The sequence below is a fragment of the Pelophylax lessonae genome (genome assembly GCF_965119305.1).
Source record: "Pelophylax lessonae genome assembly, chromosome: 5".
Classification (NCBI taxonomy): domain Eukaryota; kingdom Metazoa; phylum Chordata; class Amphibia; order Anura; family Ranidae; genus Pelophylax; species Pelophylax lessonae.
The window spans coordinates 546,456,506-546,474,256 of record NC_138772.1 but is presented as its reverse complement, the minus strand read 5'-3'; the positions used below and the strand labels follow the sequence as shown (position 1 = coordinate 546,474,256).

The 17,751-nt window shown below is 45.1% G+C and overlaps 1 protein-coding gene across 1 annotated transcript in view; it reads right to left on the bottom strand.

Moving 5' to 3' along the window:
* LOC309555533 (cytochrome P450 2C25-like) overlaps nucleotides 1-17,751 on the bottom strand; it is a 55,789-nt gene that overhangs the window by 20,741 nt on the left and 17,297 nt on the right. The window contains exons 3-4 of the mRNA XM_082257600.1: nucleotides 5,336-5,476; nucleotides 1,292-1,452 (exon numbers count right to left, since the gene is read on the bottom strand). Coding sequence (XP_082113726.1) covers nucleotides 1,292-1,452; nucleotides 5,336-5,476 — 302 coding nt within the window. The remainder of the gene's footprint in view (nucleotides 1-1,291; nucleotides 1,453-5,335; nucleotides 5,477-17,751) is intronic.

Genomic DNA, 17,751 nt, shown 5'->3' with positions numbered 1-17,751 from the left:
TAACCCTTACTCCACACACAAAAGCTAACCCGTGGGCAAGGCCTCACTTCGCCCGTGCAAGTGGGGTTAACGTTATGAGCAGAGTGCGCTCATCAATGCCCGGGACCAGGCGGAGACTGTGGTCATGCGAAAAGTCTAACATTAAGGCAGTTCCCTTCCTCAGAGACGAGCAGTCACTGTGGACAGTAAAATCACAGAGTTCCTCTGAAACTTGTGTCCCATAACACTGCCCATTGTAACTTTAGTAGTTGTTGCAGAAAGACAGATGTGCTGAGCCTGTTCCCATTCCACCAGTCCAGCATACCTCTCTTACATCCACCCAGTAACAGAATGGGGACCCACTAAGCACATAATGTGGATCTCATACATGCTCTATGTCAACTCCTTCACTTCCATACTTCGGGGCTAGGTCATGGATCTCCATAACGCTGGCCTGCTACTGGTTGCTATGGGAGACAGGCCGCTCAGGAGGGAGCCAACGCCATGACCCCCTTGCTACTTGAGGACCTGCCACCAGGGCAAATAATCTATTTTCTTCTAATTTCCCCTGGTGATCCAGCCACAAAACAACTGTCCTGTTCATTAATAAGCACTGGCAGCACAAAACACGTTGACTGTTTCCTTGCTCCCACGGTGTCTATGTTTGCTGTATATGGCTATTTGAAGAATAATAATAAAGAGTATGCAGTTTTCAAGTGTGCAGCCCCTTGGATCCTATTTCATTTGCTCCATATGGCTGAATGAGCGGTGCTTGCACCTGAATACACAGGAGGTGAAAGGGACTGTGTGGTGGACCCACCTGCAGCAGCATACACATTTTACTAGCTACCTGTTTGCAAATGGCAATGTATCTATGGAGGAGCAGTGTTGTCACCCTAGAACAGGAGGTTTGTCAGGACTAAGGATCATCTACGCCCTCTACTCTTAATACTATAGAGGGAAAGTCTTCTGTAGTCTACAGAGAAGACTGGGAGCTGTGCTAACAGATAACAGAAAGCACCAGCAGACCACAGGAAGTTATCAGGTCTCTGAAATTCTCGAAGGAACAGGTAATTTTGGCACTTATTGAACAGATATAACAAAAGGCTCTTAAATGGTATATTTTTCAGATTAAAAGGGAGCAAATAAGAGAAGTTCTTAGTTAGGGTCTACATACCCTTACCCCTATATTTAATTATTATACTCAAGTTAATCCTGAGGTTAGCAAGCAACCAGTGTACCTAATCCATCATCATTTCACCCGACAATTTTCCACAAATAAGGATGATAAATCCTGTCAATGATAACCTACCATATGAGATGGGGACAAAATGTTCTGAATGTGTCGGCTGGTGGAGGCCATCAGCTCATGTAACTTTGGGTCTTTATAGTCAAAATGTTCCCCAAACAACACAGAGCTCATAATATTCCCAACTGCGCAGGCCACGATCTCTATGGGATTAAACGGTTTTCCTTAAAAAAAAAAAAAAAAAGTATAAAAATAATTTGAGCATCTTTTTCAATTCATAAAAATTATTTAATCATTTCTTGAGATGTTTAAAACGATTGTGATTACAAAAATTAGGTTTTAACCAGCAATAAATAACTTTAATTTCAGCAGAGATATTTCTTAAAGTAGTTCTAAAAAGGTAAGGTTTTTTTATGCTGAAGCATATTGCTAAGTTTGCTCCAGTGACGAGGAGGGAGTGGATGATGAGGTCACTGACTGTACTTGGGTGCCTGACAGGATAGAGGAGGATGAGGACTCAACTCCAATGAGGCAGGATGTGCTCCAGGGGCCGCCATAGCAGTAGCCAGTGCCATCTTAACAGCATTAAGGGCCCCGGGCAATTCAGTGTACTGGGGCCCTGCCTACACAATCACCCACCAGAAAAAAAATGAAAATGATCGATAAGGCAATATTTATTGGTACAGCAGTGCAAGCCTAATGACAGCTTCCAAGTTTGGCAGCTGGGTCTGATGAACACACACACACGGACGGGAGTCAGACTCGATTGTCCTATGTGTGCCTGTTCCTGTTGAGGCAGACAGGCATTCCTGCAGTTGTGGGCTCCCCCTCTAGGGCCCAAGGGGCCTGACAGCAGCGCAGGGCCGACAGGCGCTTGCCACCTGCTATGTTCGGCGGCGGGATGCACGCGGGAATCAGGACTAATGCTTTGCTGGGGCTGGGTCGCTGGGCAGGTGGAGCCCCCCAGGTAAGTGGGGCCCCCGGGCAACTGCCCAGCATGCCCATTCAGTAAGATGGCCCTGGCAGTAGCCAACCTATTGCGTCACACCACAGACCTCCACAGGTGCAGGGTGCTGAAAACTCACCGCGGACTCACAAAAGTTCATTAGTGTGGGCTTTTTTCAGCACATGTGCAGTAGACCACAGCATTGCTGTTTGAAACTTCTGTCTAAAGCGGATCAAGCGTGGCCAGAACACCAGCCGCTTGGGCACCACATGCTTGACAAGGCTTATGACGACCTGCCATGCAGTCCGTTGGCAACAGCACCTGAAAGAGGCACCAGATAAAAACAAGCATACATCACCTTGCTCCTCATCTGTGATCTCTAAACCTACTATACCTCATGCCTTCTCAAATACCAGCATTGAGAGGGATGATGGTTTAGCAATGAGTGCCACAGAGACTTGCACCCAATCTGCTAGCAGTACACCACCGCTTGATTTGAGCAGCAGGCAAATTTCACTACCCCAGTTTTTGAACCGTAGAAAGAAATACTGTCCCAGCCATCCACATGCTCAACATCTTAATGCTAGCTTAGCCAAAATGCTAGCATTACAATTGCTGCCTTTTCATCTGGTAGACTCTGCTCCCTTTCGCAAATTTGTGGAATGTGCTGCACCACAGTGGCAGGTCTCAAAAAGGCATTTCTTTTCGCGTAAGGCCATTCCGGCTCTCTACCATCATGTGAAAGGTAGTGTTTTGGCCTTGTTGGACAAAGCGGTTAGCAGGAAGGTGCACATTACTGCTGACTCTTGGTCCAGCAGGCATGGACAGGGACTTTACATTTCTTTCACGGCGCACTAGGTAACTCTGCTGGCAGCTGGGAAGGATGCAGGACAGGGTTCGGTGTTGCAGCTTGTTTTGCCACCACGCCTCCAAAAAGCTGGTTCTGGTTCTGTAAAAATGTTTCAAAGAATTTCCAAGAGGCGGATGCGAAAAAGTTGCCCAAATCCAATGGTGGAAGACGCTAATCCACCCTATGGTGAATCGCATCAGCGACGCGGGAAGTCAAAGGGACAGATAGAAGGGGCTAGCGGGATTTTAATGGTGTCATACAAAAACTTATAAAGACAGACGAATAAAAATTAGAACATTTTTATTACATCAAGACAAACATTTCATTAAAAATACAAGAAATAGGATGAGTACATCCATTCATGGAGCACATGATATAACAAGTAAATGTATTATAACAGATAGGACATGGAAAAGTGCAAATTATTCAAAAAACCAGAACATCCGGTAAATTGGTAGCAGGGGAAATCCATGTCCATCCACAAGACTTTACATGTTTCGCGGTATTTGAACCGCTTCTTCAGAAGTTTATTGTATAAGTAAATATAAGTGCTATAATTACAGATGAAACAAAATAACAGCGTCAATAACATAGTTCATACATATATAATGTAGAAAAACAGCTCATTGATTGCCTGCGGCTGTGTGTTACTTCCAATCACTTTTCCATCTGTGCCCTTGTGATTTTGGTGGGGGACACACACCGGTGCTGGTCTTTGGGATACAATCAATGAGCTGTTTTTCTACATTATATATGTATGAACTATGTTAATGACGCTGTTATTTTGTTTCATCTGTAATTATAGCACTTATATCTACTTATACAATAAACTTCTGAAGAAGCGGTTCAAATACCGCGAAACATGTAAAGTCTTGTGGATGGACATGGATTTCCCCTACTACCAATTTACCGGATGTTCTGGTTTTTTGAATAATTTGCACTTTTCCATGTCCTATCTGTTATAATACATTTACTTGTTATATAATGTGCTCCCGTAGACGTCCTATGACGAAACGTACGTAGGGTGGAACCCAACGTCACTTCCGGTCCGCAGCTGGCCTCAGTTTTGGAACGCGGAAGCTTCCTCGGCACAGCTTGCACCCGTCTGATTTGATCTGCTGCATACCAAGCGTGAGTTACTACTAGCCCTTTGGAAATCCTGCTCTATATGCCACATTAAGAGGTTCGTTTCTCCCCTTTTCACACCCAGATGGGATCCATCGGTCCGCAAGGACGGATAGGGGAAAAGGTTTGAGAAAATTTGATCATACCCTATTTGGCTCCCACATACACCATTTGTTGTTAAAGGGTAAGTGCGACCTCTGGTGGTCAGATTGGAGGTATATCACACAGCAGGTATGCAATAGTAGCCTCACTGCTTTTATCAATTTAAGCACTGCTTTTATCATATTTACCACTACATTAATTTATTCATCTTACCACCTATTTATTGGCAATATTTTACTACATTATTTATTACCTACCATACTTTATACACACCTTTTACTCAATATTTGGCTCAAGTGGTCTTAGCCAGTGACTGGGAATTTTTCACAGGCACAAGATTTATGTTTGCACTATATATCACGCACTAAAGCACTTTTTTCCTCTATCTCACTCGCATTTTGCATATGCGCTAGGTAGCGCCGTTTCCAACTTCTCACCCCCACATTATGGATTAAAATGGTTGTAAAAGCTGAAGGTTTTTTACCTTTATGGATTCAATGCATTAGGGTAAAAAACCTACAGTGTGCAACTCCCTCCCTTCCCCCCAATACTCAAATGAGCCAGATACAGTGATGTGAAAGAGCAGATGCTCTCCTGGGTCTTTCCATCCTCATTGGCTGAGGCAGGAGCCATTAACTCCCGCTGCTGTCAATCATATCCAGTTAGGCAGGAGCAGGGGTGGGGCCAAGCCACACTCTGCATCTGAGACACGACGAGGTGGCTCAGGCAAGCATGCATGAGTTCCCCCACAGAAAGCAGCTTGCTGTGGGGGCACTCAGCAGGAGAGAGGCAAGGAGTGGCGGTCTGGGAACCGAGAAGAGGAGGATCGGGGCTTCTCTGTGCAAAATCTATTGTTTAATTGCCTTTACAAGTGCTTTACCTCAGGAAGTTTACGGGAGGAGCAAAGAGTCTGAAACAAGGTAAAAAGCAAGAGTGTCCATGGGACCAGACTGGGCACGTTCCAGCATTTCAGGTGGCACAGCAAGAGATACATTCACACACTGCAGGGATCCCAGGTTCAGATCTGGATCCTGAATTTTGTTTTGCAATACAAATTTCAACTTTTAAATTATTCCCGTCCCACCTTCTGTCTCGGCCATCTCCTTAATGAGATAATTTGCTTCCTCCAGCACACGGGTTTCCATGGTCTTCTTCCCCATCCCATAGTTCCTCAGGGTGGAGACGGTGAAGCGCCGAAGGGGACGCCATCGGGGTCCATGACTATCTGAGGAAGAAAATGATCGGTGATTTGGCTATAATGAACACGCAGACCATAAATTGTATAGATGAGTAACTATAGAACGTAGGGCTCCATAGAAAAATCTCTGTGGCACGCCCCTAATGTAATTTGTGTGGTTAATTTACCAAAGGTTATACTGTATATTGGAAACACAGGGAGAACCATACACTACTGTGGGGCGGTACCACAGGTGCAAATATCATGATAGTCTGTGCCACATCCAATAATCAAGATTAATGGAAACTAGAACATGGACTTTATAGGCACCAATAGTAAAATCACAAATTGTGATAATTGAATATACAAAAATTATAATATATACAAAATTTACAATATTATAATCAAAAGGATAACAAATACCCTCAACCAAACCGCATGTGTCTAACCCTGTCGGACCTAGAACTAGGATCCCCCAAAGGTAAACACTGCAGATAAGGTTGCACAGATGGTTGGAACAAGGTCCAAGCTCAACATGTTTCGCAGCGTAGCGCTTCATCAGGAGCTCTTCAGACCATTCTATATAAAGTAAACACACATAGGTAAGTATATTACATAGTACACACTTAACATATAGAGTAGTAGTGAATTATCCATACAGTAAAACTCGCTGTGTCACAAACCGTGATGGGAGCCATCATGCATAGAGGTATACCGTGGATGTGGAGAAAAAAAAAAAAAAAAGAATGACAGACCATCCCCAAAAGAATGCAGAGAGCTTGGTGCCACTCAGAATCCAAAAAAGGAGAGATCAAACACACCTACCCCAAACTGTCCATAAATTGAATAGCAAGGAGGACGGGGAAGGCTCTGGCTGTTTCCTTGGTTAAATAAACCAAGGTGCAAATGAGCCAAAGACGGCTCACAAGCCAATCATTTAGTTTGGTTGAGGGTATTTGTTATCCTTTTGATTTTAACATTGTGAGGATATGAATTTGTGTAAATACTGTAATTTTTGTGTATTCAATTATTAAAATTTGTGATTTTACTACTGGTGCCTATCAAGTCCATGTTGTTCTAGTTTCCATTATACTGTATATTGCATATATATACAATATATATATATATATATATATATATAATGTCTGTGGCAGTCTATTAGTAATAGTTTTTTATAGGTGTTGGCTTTAACCACTTTAAGACCGGAAGGATTTGCCCCCTTCTTGACCAGGCCCTATTTTGCGATTTGGCACTGCGTTATTTTAACAGACAATTGCGTGGTCGCACGACGCTGTACCCAAACAAAATTTATGTCCTTTTTTTCCCTCAAATAGAGATTTCTTTTGGTGGTATTTGATCACCTCTGCGATTTTTATTTTTTGCGCTATAAACAAAAAAAAATGAGCAACAATTTTGAAAAAAGAAATTTTAAAATCAAAATTTTTTAACATCTTAAGCCAATTTGTTTCTGCTACATATTTTTGGTTAAAAAAAAAATAAATTTGCAATAAGCGTATTTTGATTGGTTTGCACAGAAGTTATTGCGTCTACTAACTATGGGAAAGATTTGTCATTTTTATTTATTTATTTTTACTAGTAATGGCGGCAATCTGTGATTTTTTTGCGGGACTGCGACATTGCGGCAGACAGATCGGACCCCTAACTTACATTTTTGACACTTTTGGGGGGACCAGTGACATTACTACAGTAATCAGTGCTATAAATATGCACTGTCACTGTAATAATGCCATTGGCAGGGAAGGGGTTAACCCAGGGGTGATCAAGGGGTTAAATGTGTACCTACGGGAGTGATCCTAACTGTATGGGAGCGGGGCTTGTGAAATTATCACAGAGACCTGTGATCCTATATATAGAAGGATCACAGGCGCTCTGTGATCATTCCAGAGAAAAGAACGGTCAGCTGTGTTTACAACAGCCGACTGTTCTCTCTCAGCGGGGAACGATCACGGGTGCCTGGCAGCAATCGGAGCCACCTGCCCCCTGCATCTGAGTCCCCACTGCCGAGTGAGGTCAGGAGCGCTCCGCCGGCGCGCGCTTGTCCCCTAGCTGCAGGCGCGCGACCGACGTATACCTACGGCAGTTTGCGCAGGAGGGCCAGCCTGCCGCAGTTTTTCTGCGGCGGGCAGTGCAAAAGCGGTTAGGAGTAGTCATTTATAGGTGTTGTTGGCTTTAATGTTGCAGCTTACTCTGTCCTCAGCTCCTCTCCAGTCTCTTTCAGCATCAACTGACTTTTTTCTTTAGCGGTCACAATTTCCAATCGCTTCCACGCAGCAAGCATGAGCTGAACTTCATGGCTTAGAAGTTACTAAAGTAAAATGAAATAGTACCAAAGCCACCTTGCTTTCGGTCACTGCTCCATCTTTGCTTAGTGAATGGATTTTGCTATTAGTAAGCAAAGCTCATTCATAGTACTCTGGAGTAAAGTGGGAATATTGGGGAGTCAACAATGTCCTTCGTTAACCACTTGACCTCTGGAAAATATTACTCCCTTCATGACCAGGCCATTTTTTTTGCTATTCAGCACTGCGCTTTTGGTAATTGCGCAGTCGTGCAACACTGTACACAAATTAAATTGTTATTTTTTCACACTAAAATAGCTTTCTTTTGGTGGTATTTTATTAACTCTGGACTTAGATGCTGCCAACCCTATCTTGGGCCCTTCTGACAGCACAAACAAGCTCTCAGTCTTACGAATCTGAGCATAAGTAAAACTTAAGTGCACGCATTAAATCAAGAGAATGCAATAACTTTTCCTCCTCTGATTGAGGATCTGGAAAAAAGGAAGGTAGTACCATGTCCTGATTCAAATGAAAGGTGGACACCACCTTGGGCAAAAACCCTGGGTGTGGACATAGAATCACCCTATCTAGATGAAAAATTAAAAATGGCTATTTACAAGAAAGAGCTGCTAATTCAGATAACCTTCAGGCTGACATTATCCCAATCAAAAAGACCAGCTTTCTGGTCAAAATAGCCAGGGGAACCTGCCCCAGAGGTTCAAAAGGCTGTTTTTGAAAAACTGTCAGCAACAAATTTAAGTCCCAAGGACACAATGGTGGCTCCAAACGTAACATTCCCCGGACAAAGGTCTGAGTCTCAGAGGAATATGCGAAGCCTCAAAATGTGCAAGCCTAGCTTCAGAGGATGCTATACCTTGGGGTTCTGATGCGGATGACACTGTATCCATTTGATATGCTTTTACCAAGACTGAGCATTTTTATACCTTTTATCCAATAAAACCTTTCTAGAGGATAATGCACTAGGCCGGTGCGCCCTTGTGTTTGTTCTTTGATTTTAGTGGTCTCAGACTACCCTGGTTTTGAAAAGGGGCTGCAAGGCCGAAGAAACCAAGCAAAGCCAAGTAGAAAGTCTTCGGTAGCCGCATGAGTGTGGCTGGATGTGGTTAGAAGGTAACCTCTCAGAGCGCAGAAGATAGGTGTTTTTCACCAATTTTTTGTTTTGGTCTGATATCCACCTCCTTTTGATAGGAGGCGGCTGCCTTGGAGTCAGAAGGACCTGACTCATTTGGTGTGGGGTGAGTGTAGCACCCTACAGGTAGGTGCTAGGCAATTGTATGGTGGCCTAGTCTGCCTAACAGCAGGGCTGTGATTTACTCAGTTAGGGTGTCAGGGCATCCAGATGTGCCTGCTGAAGGGAGAAGTGTCCCCACTGCCTCCTGTGAGAGGCTTCTCATAGGGCAGTGTGGGAAGCCCAATCAGGGGACACATCCCAGCTACCCCAGAAGGCAGATTATGCTGCAAAGTATTCTGGTAGTGGGTATAAGTTTGGGGAGAAGTGCGTGGCACAGTGTCTTTGGCGGGAGCAGAGTCCCAGGAGGGAGAGTACGGCTGTCTCTTCTCCTGTCTGAGGAAGAGGATATCTCGGGGTGTAGTCTGAGTATCCAGAGAGTGCTGAGTTGAGCTGAGGGGATCCGGTGTGCCGAGAGCCTGCGGAGAGCGAGAGGGGTTCAGTCCCAGGAAACCCTACACAGGTTGTGAGTACTGAGGTTTGCCCCTGGGGGTCAACCTGAAGTTAGAGGGGACCACTCCGGAAGAGGTTCTGGGATCCAGTTATCAGGTAGCTGTAAAGGGGGTACCTATGTTGAGGACCCTGAAGTTGCAGAAGGGGTACATAGTCAGTGGACCCTGAAGAGTTCAAGGTCAAAGGGGGTACCTGCAGTTGGGCCCTGAATTGTACAGTGTGCATCAGTGGAAGTTACAGCTTTACAGAGTTCTACAATATACTACCTCAAGCCAGTGCAAGACGGAGGGAAGTATTCAGTGACTTTAGCAGTACCGCAGTGTCAGAAGTCTTACAGTTCACAGTCTTGGATCTTCTGGACTTTAAGTCGAGGATTTAGCACTTCTATCAAGTTACAGAGTGTTCTCAGTGTTGGAGAGCGTTGACTGGCATCGGCTGGCGTCAAGGAAGCGTCAGCAGGCATTTTTCAGAAAGAAAGTCCCAAGCGTAATTAGTTGAAGCCTAAAGGAGTATCTCACTCATTCCCTTCTCCCATCTCCTTTATTTACAATAAAAACCACAAACAAAGATGCCGGAGTTGTCCATGTCTCAGTCTCTACACCCAGGGCCGCAGCTCACATGGGCTGGAAAGGTAACGGGTAACGATGGCTGACCCACATCAGGCCAAAGGCCTGGAAAACCTGCCACAGGGAGAATGAAGATCCCATGGAACATGTACACCCCAAAGAAAGAAGGAGGACTAAAAAAAAAAAAAATAATCTAAAAAGATGCCACCATTTTAGTAAAAATAATTGGTTAAGCCTCTTTTAGACATAGTACAGACTGACACAAAGGGGTATCAATAACCTTCCACATGAGGAGCGACGAGCACTAAGATATTAGAGAAACAAAACACATTATTACAAAAAAGGAGTGACAAGGGTGGATACGTCGTCCTAAAGGATGAAAACTTCTATGAAAGAGTGATTACTGGTTGACATGACAACGTACACGAAAATTGACTATAATCCCTTCCCAGAGGTAGTGTGTGAACTAAATGAGAGACTAAATGGGGAAAAAGAGGTGGGTCTGCTAAGCAAAGAGAGTCTGAACATCACCTTGTGAAGGAATTCACAAAATTTGCCAACATTTTACATTATACCGAAGGGGCACAAATGATCAGGGGCACCTCAATGGGGGAATCTTGGGTGCCAGCCTATGCCTACCTACACCTGGGATTATGGGAGGAAGATGGTGTGTTCACCTCGTCGATGTTCCTTGGATATGTACGCACCTGGCTAAGATACATAGATGATGTGCTAATGGTGTGGAAAGGGGATATTCAAGATCTGCATAAATTCATAGGATAGTTGAATAATAAACACAACATACACCTTACATATACGTATGATCGTAGACGGTTCTCTTTTTTTGACCTCTGGATTACCATTGAAAATAATCAATTATACACACTTACATTCCACAAAGAAACAGCAGCTAACATCCTACTTTGAGCTGATAGCCATCATCCCATTTGGCTAAAAGATGGGATCCCAGCTGGCCAGCTAATACATATTAAGCAGAATTGTACTAAACCAAATGATTACAGAGAGGGAGTTGAACTTTATAGGAGGTTCTGCGTACGCGGTGCTCCCATAAACAAATCCTTAAGGCAAAACGTAAAGTAAACCTTTTGCTATCTAGTGAAAAAAAAAAAAGAGAAAGGAGAACCTGGACTGGTCCATTTGGAGTCCAATGGAGTACAGTACAGAAAATCCTCTAAAGACATTGGGGGGGTTCCTGAGAAATTGACCTGGATTTGCCAACATAGTGGAACCTGCTCCCAAGATGGTGGCCCGCTGGGCAAGGAATCTGGCTGACATCCTGATACATTCGGAATTTTTAAAAGAACCAACTTCAAACTGGCTGTCAAAATACCCCAGATCGAAGGGAATGTTTCCATGGGGCAAGTGTCAAATATGTGCTTTCGTTGATAGAAATGACACTTTTAGTGATGCAGTAGGTCAAAATAAGATATCAGATATAAGAGATAAGGGATCTGATAAATTGTTCCACCACAAGAGCTATATACAGTATATGCTTACCTGCCCCTGTCCAAAAATATACATAGGGAAAACTTAGATCTTTCAAGATCCGAATAGGTGAAGATATGAGAGAGATCAAAGAAAAGAACCCATCAAAACCTCTGGCAAAATATTTTGCTTCTCACCATGGAGGACAAATTGAAGGCATGAAAATCAAAGGGATACATATTCTTAAATTACCCCCAAGAGGCAGTGATTTTAACCTTATATTACTACATGAGGAAAAATGGTGGAAATATAGGCTAAGGTCCCAGACACCACTTGGAATGAATACAGATATGAATCTCCAGGTATTCCTAGAGACCTAGGGACTACCCATTTTTTGGTCTGTTTTGTTCGTTTTGTTAGCGATACTACAACTGCAAGGACTGACAAACGCAATAAAAAAAAAGTATTATAACCGGTGTGATAGGCAGTCGCCCCCCAAAAACGACAGATTGAAGCGGGGTGTTATATATACTTTCATAATAGTGTATTTGGGTACTGCAGAAATTGTGCCTCTTTCGCTGCGTTACCTCTGCTATACACAGTGACAAAAGTTACTGGGAATTTTTTTTTATAACTGGTGTGATATACCAGTGGCCCCCCAAAACGACAGATTGAAGCGGGGTGTCATATACCTTCTTCCACATATACTGTGCTTCTCTAGAGACTTTTATCAAAGGGTCATTTAAAAAATGACAGGCAGAGGAAGAGGCAAGCCCTTCCGTGGGGGTGGTAGGGGTAGGGCCGGAGCGAAAGTGGGAAGTTGCAGAAGGTGCGTTCGATTACGTCAAAGGATGCACCAGACTTGGTTGAGTGGCTCACTCAGCCTTCCTCTTCTGCACCCTCTTCATCCTCTCTACTCATCCTCTTCACTCTCTGCTGTGTGCACCCCCAAAGACACCAACACCACCATCACAATATACCCTCCGCTTGAATGACAGGAATTATTTTCTGATCCATCACAAGACATTTACGATGCGCAGCCATTCTTGGCATCGGATCAGGAAGATGAGGTAGCAACAGCCGCCACTCAGCAGTCTGAAGACAGTACCCAGATCAGCGGTTGGTCCCCGCTGTTGCTGCCTACTTCGAGATCTCTAATGTTAATGGTGGGGAAGGCGACGTCGATGATGACGTGTCTATGGATGTCACGTGGGTGCCCACAAGAGAGGAAGAGGAGGGGAGTTCAGAGGGAGAGATGGACCAGCAGATAGGGAGGAGAAGCAGGCCAAACTTACATTGCACAGGAGGGACAAACCAGACTGTTAATGTATTAGGAGCGAGCCATTGACCAAGTACGGTCACATCTGGCCCTCCCAGGATGCCGGCACATGGCTCTGCAGTGTGGGCTTTTTTTAACGTGTCACTGAGCCCAGTGGGAACAACGTCGTCAGGACCCACAAAGCCACACTCCAGGCTCTCACCGTCCAGCCTCTTCTTCTCCTCTCTCCCCACAATTGTCCTCCACTCCACCTTCCATCATGCCGTCCTCGCGTCCTCACGTTTTTCTGGAAAAAGGCAGGCTTCCGTGGCCCAAATGTTCGAACGTAAAAAAATTATGACGCCGGATAACCCTCTTGCCCAACGGTTGACCTCTGGCTTGTCGGAACTGATAGCCCGCCAACTACTGCCATATAAACTGGTGGACTCGGAGGCCTTTTTGGAAATTTGTGGCCATTAGAACACCGCAATGCAAGGTCCCAGGAAGGAAATATTTCTCACAGAAAGGCATCCCAGAGCTATATGGCCATGTTCAGTGGCAAGTGAATGTATCTCTGGCACACAATGTTGGTGCCAAGATACAACTGACCACAGACACGTGGTCTAGCAAACACGGGCCGGGAAGGTATATAACTTTTACTGCCCACTGGGTGAACCTTCTGACGGCCGTCAAGCATGTAACCCGTGGCACCCTTGTAGATTTGGTTTTACCGCCACGGATTGCATGCAGGCCTGCCTCTTGTTCTCCTCCTCCTACTCCATCCTCCCTCTCCTCCTCGGCTGACTCCTCCTTTTCCACTGCTACCGTCTCTCCCGTTGCGCCGCCCCAAGATCCCCAGAAACGATTCGATTCATGCCAGGTGAGACGTTGCCATGCTGTACTGCGTCTGTTGTGCCTGGAAGCCAAGAGCCACACTGGTCCTGCACTCCTTTCAGCTTTGCGTTCACAGGCAGATCAGTGGCTAACACTGCTCAATTTGACAGTTGGTAAAGTGGTGTGCGACAACGGTGCCAATCTGCTGAGCGCGTTGAAACAGGGCAAAATTGCACATGTGCCATGCATGGCACACGTCCTGAACTTGGTCATGCAGCAATTGGTTGTCAAATACCCTGGGGTCCAGGGCGTCTTGAGGCAGGCCAGGAAAATCTCAGGGCCATTTCAGAAGATCTTACACAGCCATGGCTTGCCTTGCTGACATTCAGCGGTGACACAACCTGCCCGTCAGATGTCTTATTTGTGACTGCCTAATGCGATGGAACTCAACCTTGTATATGCTTGATAGGCTGCTCCAGCACAAATGTGCAGTTAATGACTACCTGTACGAACTCTGCGGCAGGACAGGTCAGGTTCTGGGGAGCTTGGTTTTTTTCAACGTGCCAGTGGCTGCTTATGCGCGACGCATGCAGACTTCTGTGGCCATTTAATGAGATCACCAAACTGGTCAGTCGCAGCCAGGGCGCCATCAGTGACATCGTAACTTACGCCTTCTTTCTGGAGCATGCATTACGTCATGTCATTGATCAAGCCATCAAGGAGCAGGAGCAGGAAGTTGAGGAAGTTGCAATGCTGGATGAATTCGCAGGGGGGGGGGGCTACTCCATCTGAGACAAGTCAACAACAGGAGTCAGAGGAGGATGGTGCCGAGGCGGATGAGGAGCAAGAAGAGCATGCTTTAAACCTTTCTGGGATCCCTGGTGTTGTCCGTGGATGGGGGGAGGAGAACCAGGACGACATTATCCTGGATGATGAGCAGGAGACAAGCCACTACACGACTTCCAGTTTAGTGCAAATGGGGGCCTTCATCCTCCAGTGTTTTAAGAGGGACTCCCGTATAAAAATCATAAAGGGCAAGAACCAGTACTGGGTGGCAATGTACTTGGACCCCCAGTCCAAACAAAAAATGGCGGAAATGTTACCACCATCAAAGGGCTGTCAGAATGCAGCACTTCCAGGCCTTGCTTCGAGAAATGCTGCATTATGCTTTTGCGTGCACTGGCAGAGGAATTTCCACTCACAGAGAAACAGTTGCGGGTACCAATCCAACAGTGCCTGCAAGAAGAGGGCGGTTTGAAGATGTGTTGGTCACTTCTGATATGAGATCATTCTTTCAGCCGACCCATCCACAGCTGACCCTTGGATCTAGCATCAGGGAATGCCTATACCGACAGGTGTCCGACTACATCGGCCAATGTGGACGCTCTCAGAAGTGATGAACCCCTGGACTACTGGGTGGGCAGGCTTTACCTCTGGCCAGAGCTTGCAGAATTTTCAATGGAACTGTTGGCTTGCCCCTCATCCAGTGTCCTGTCCGAAAGGACGTTCAGCGCAGCAGTGTGGATCGTGACCAATAAGCGCAACCGCCTAGTTTGCGACAGTGTTGACTACCTCACATTTGTAAAAATTAATGAGGCATGGATCTCGGAGGAATTGAACACATGCGACCAGTAGACCATATGTGATTAAAATTCCTCATGACAGGCCACAAATATCCGCCACCACCCATAACAATTCATAGTCCTGTCTTAGGTAAATACAGTGGCATAAAAGGCCTTTTATGTCCATTGAATGCCTAATTTTTGGGGCCTGTAATGGCCGACACTTATTTATCCTGTGAATGCCTAATGTATCTCCAGCCACAGAATACAAAGTTCTTTGCTGTCAGGTGAACGCCTGTTGGCTAATTTTTGGGGCCTGTACTGGTCGACACTTACTTCTGTATCCTGTGAATGCCTAATGTACCTCCAGCCAAAGAATACAAAGTTCTTTGCTGTCAGGTGAACGCCTGTGGGCTAATTTTTGGTGCCTGAAATGGCTGACACTTACTTCTGTATCCTGTGAATGCCTAATGTACCACCAGCCAAAGAATACAAAGTTCTTTGCTGTCAGGTGAACGCCTGTTGGCTAATCTTTGGGGCCTGTACTGGCCGACACTTCTTTATCCTAAAAAAAGAATGCTTGTCGATCGCAGATTTGCTTAATACTTCTGGTATGTGTCCATGTTGTGGGACAATGTGTGCACAGCTAGTAAGTATTCTGTGGCTGCAAATATGACCTCGAGGTTTTTCATGTTCGCCTGCCATTAAAATAAATAGGACCCGCTGCGAACCTGCGGTTCGAGATCATTTGATCGAGTTTGCGCGATCTCCTTCGCGAACCTTCAAATCAGATGTTCGTCCATCACTAAATATCAGCTCCCTTCCAGGTGGAAGCATTTTTTCTCTCTATTAAAAAACAGAAGTGACCAGCGCTATGGAATGGTGTAAATACCGTGTATAAATATATAAATAAATAATAAGGTGTAAGCTGCCAACAACCAAACCCCAAGGGGTTAGAGGTAAATTGAGAGTGCAAAGAGGTTGAGACGGCGCTACCTGTGAGTGACAAAGTGTCAAATACCAATATAGTGACTCAGAGTGGTGAGGTTCAGAAACAAATTATAGTGAATGAAACACGTGCACAAATTAATATTATGCCATTTGAAAAAACACTGAATCCAACAGTGTGCATTTACCAAGTGCAAAGTGCAAATAAATAAACAAAGATTAGAGGAGGTGATAATTTATTCCAAATATAAATACAGTGCATGCAAATCTATAAAACAACAGTGTTTTATTGGAAATAAAGATTGTATAATGTGATGATGTTAAAAAAGTTCAAATTGAATATGGGAATTCTTACAAAAGATTGTGGGTGCAAATAAGCAAAGGTGATGAGAATTCCCAATAAGTGAAAAGGGAAGGAGGGTTGCATCCACCTGTGTAACCACTAGGTGTCGCACCTCACATACAACCTGTTTATAGCAGTAGTAATGGAACAGATCACAGAATTGCCAAGGGGTTCTTCCAATCAAAGCGAGCAGGCACAAGCTGGCTAGTTTCACAAAGAACCCCATGATGCCGTATACAAAAGTGGCAAGCAGAGAACAAGCGGATAGACTCACGGTGTAGGCTGTTCACGATCAGCACAGTCTCGCCGGGAAGCTTCCGCGTTCCACGGTCCGATATCCACAAGCCGGAAGTGACGTATGACGCAATAGACTCCGCCCCTTCTGCGGTCCTATATGATATTTATGTTATTGATTCAATTAAACATATATATCTAGCTGTACTCACTCAAAGTCCCATATTTCCTCCCCCTTTTTGCTATACAAAATTAGGGATGGAGACAGCTAGATACTTTATAAAATATTTGAGTGGCAGACCTATCTCCCCTATTTGCAGGGTCTATTGTTGCTGGTGGTGGATCTATTGTTACTGGGGGGTGTTATGTTGCTGGCAGGGATCTACTGTTGGAGTAGAGGTCTATTGTTGGCTGCTGCAGGGGCTATTAATGCTGACTGCTGGGAGAGCTATTGTATCTACTGGAGGGTCTAATGTTGCAGTGGGGGGATTTTTTGTTGCTGGGTGTGGTATTTTGTTGTGGGTGGGAGGTTGGTATGGGGTAGAACCAAGGGACCATGCTCAGAGGTGGGTAGGGGGCGGAGACAAGGGGAGACTCAGAAAGGGGGAGTTCCTGCAACTATTCTGAGAAAAAAGCTCTGATCCTGGCTATTCAGTAAAATTGATCAAGAGCAGCTGTAGAGCTGCTTTGTCACTGCTTTCCCCAACATTTTAGAGCAGTTTTTCTCAATTCTGGTCCTCAGGACCCACTAACAGGTCAGATTTTAAGTATCACCTTGGGGAGATGCAGACTAGAATAATGCAATCACTGAGCAGCAAAATATATCACCTGTGATGTATTTCAGTTATCTTGCAAACCTGGCCTGTTGGTGGGTCCTGAGGCACGGAGTTGAGAACCACTGTTCTAGAGGATTCTAGAATTACAGTGGGAGGAAGAATGGGTCAGCAGCTTAAATATATATGGGGACCCAGGCAATCTCTGGAGGGGTGTGTCCCGTAGGTGGCCGGAGAGCCCATAAATAGTCTGAAGCCTGGAGCAGTGGTGTTATATCCTGGGTTAAGCCCTGCCAGTGGAGTCCTGTCTGAGTCTGAGGCGCTCTGCCCCTCTGGGCAGTCTTCTGGAGGTGCTGC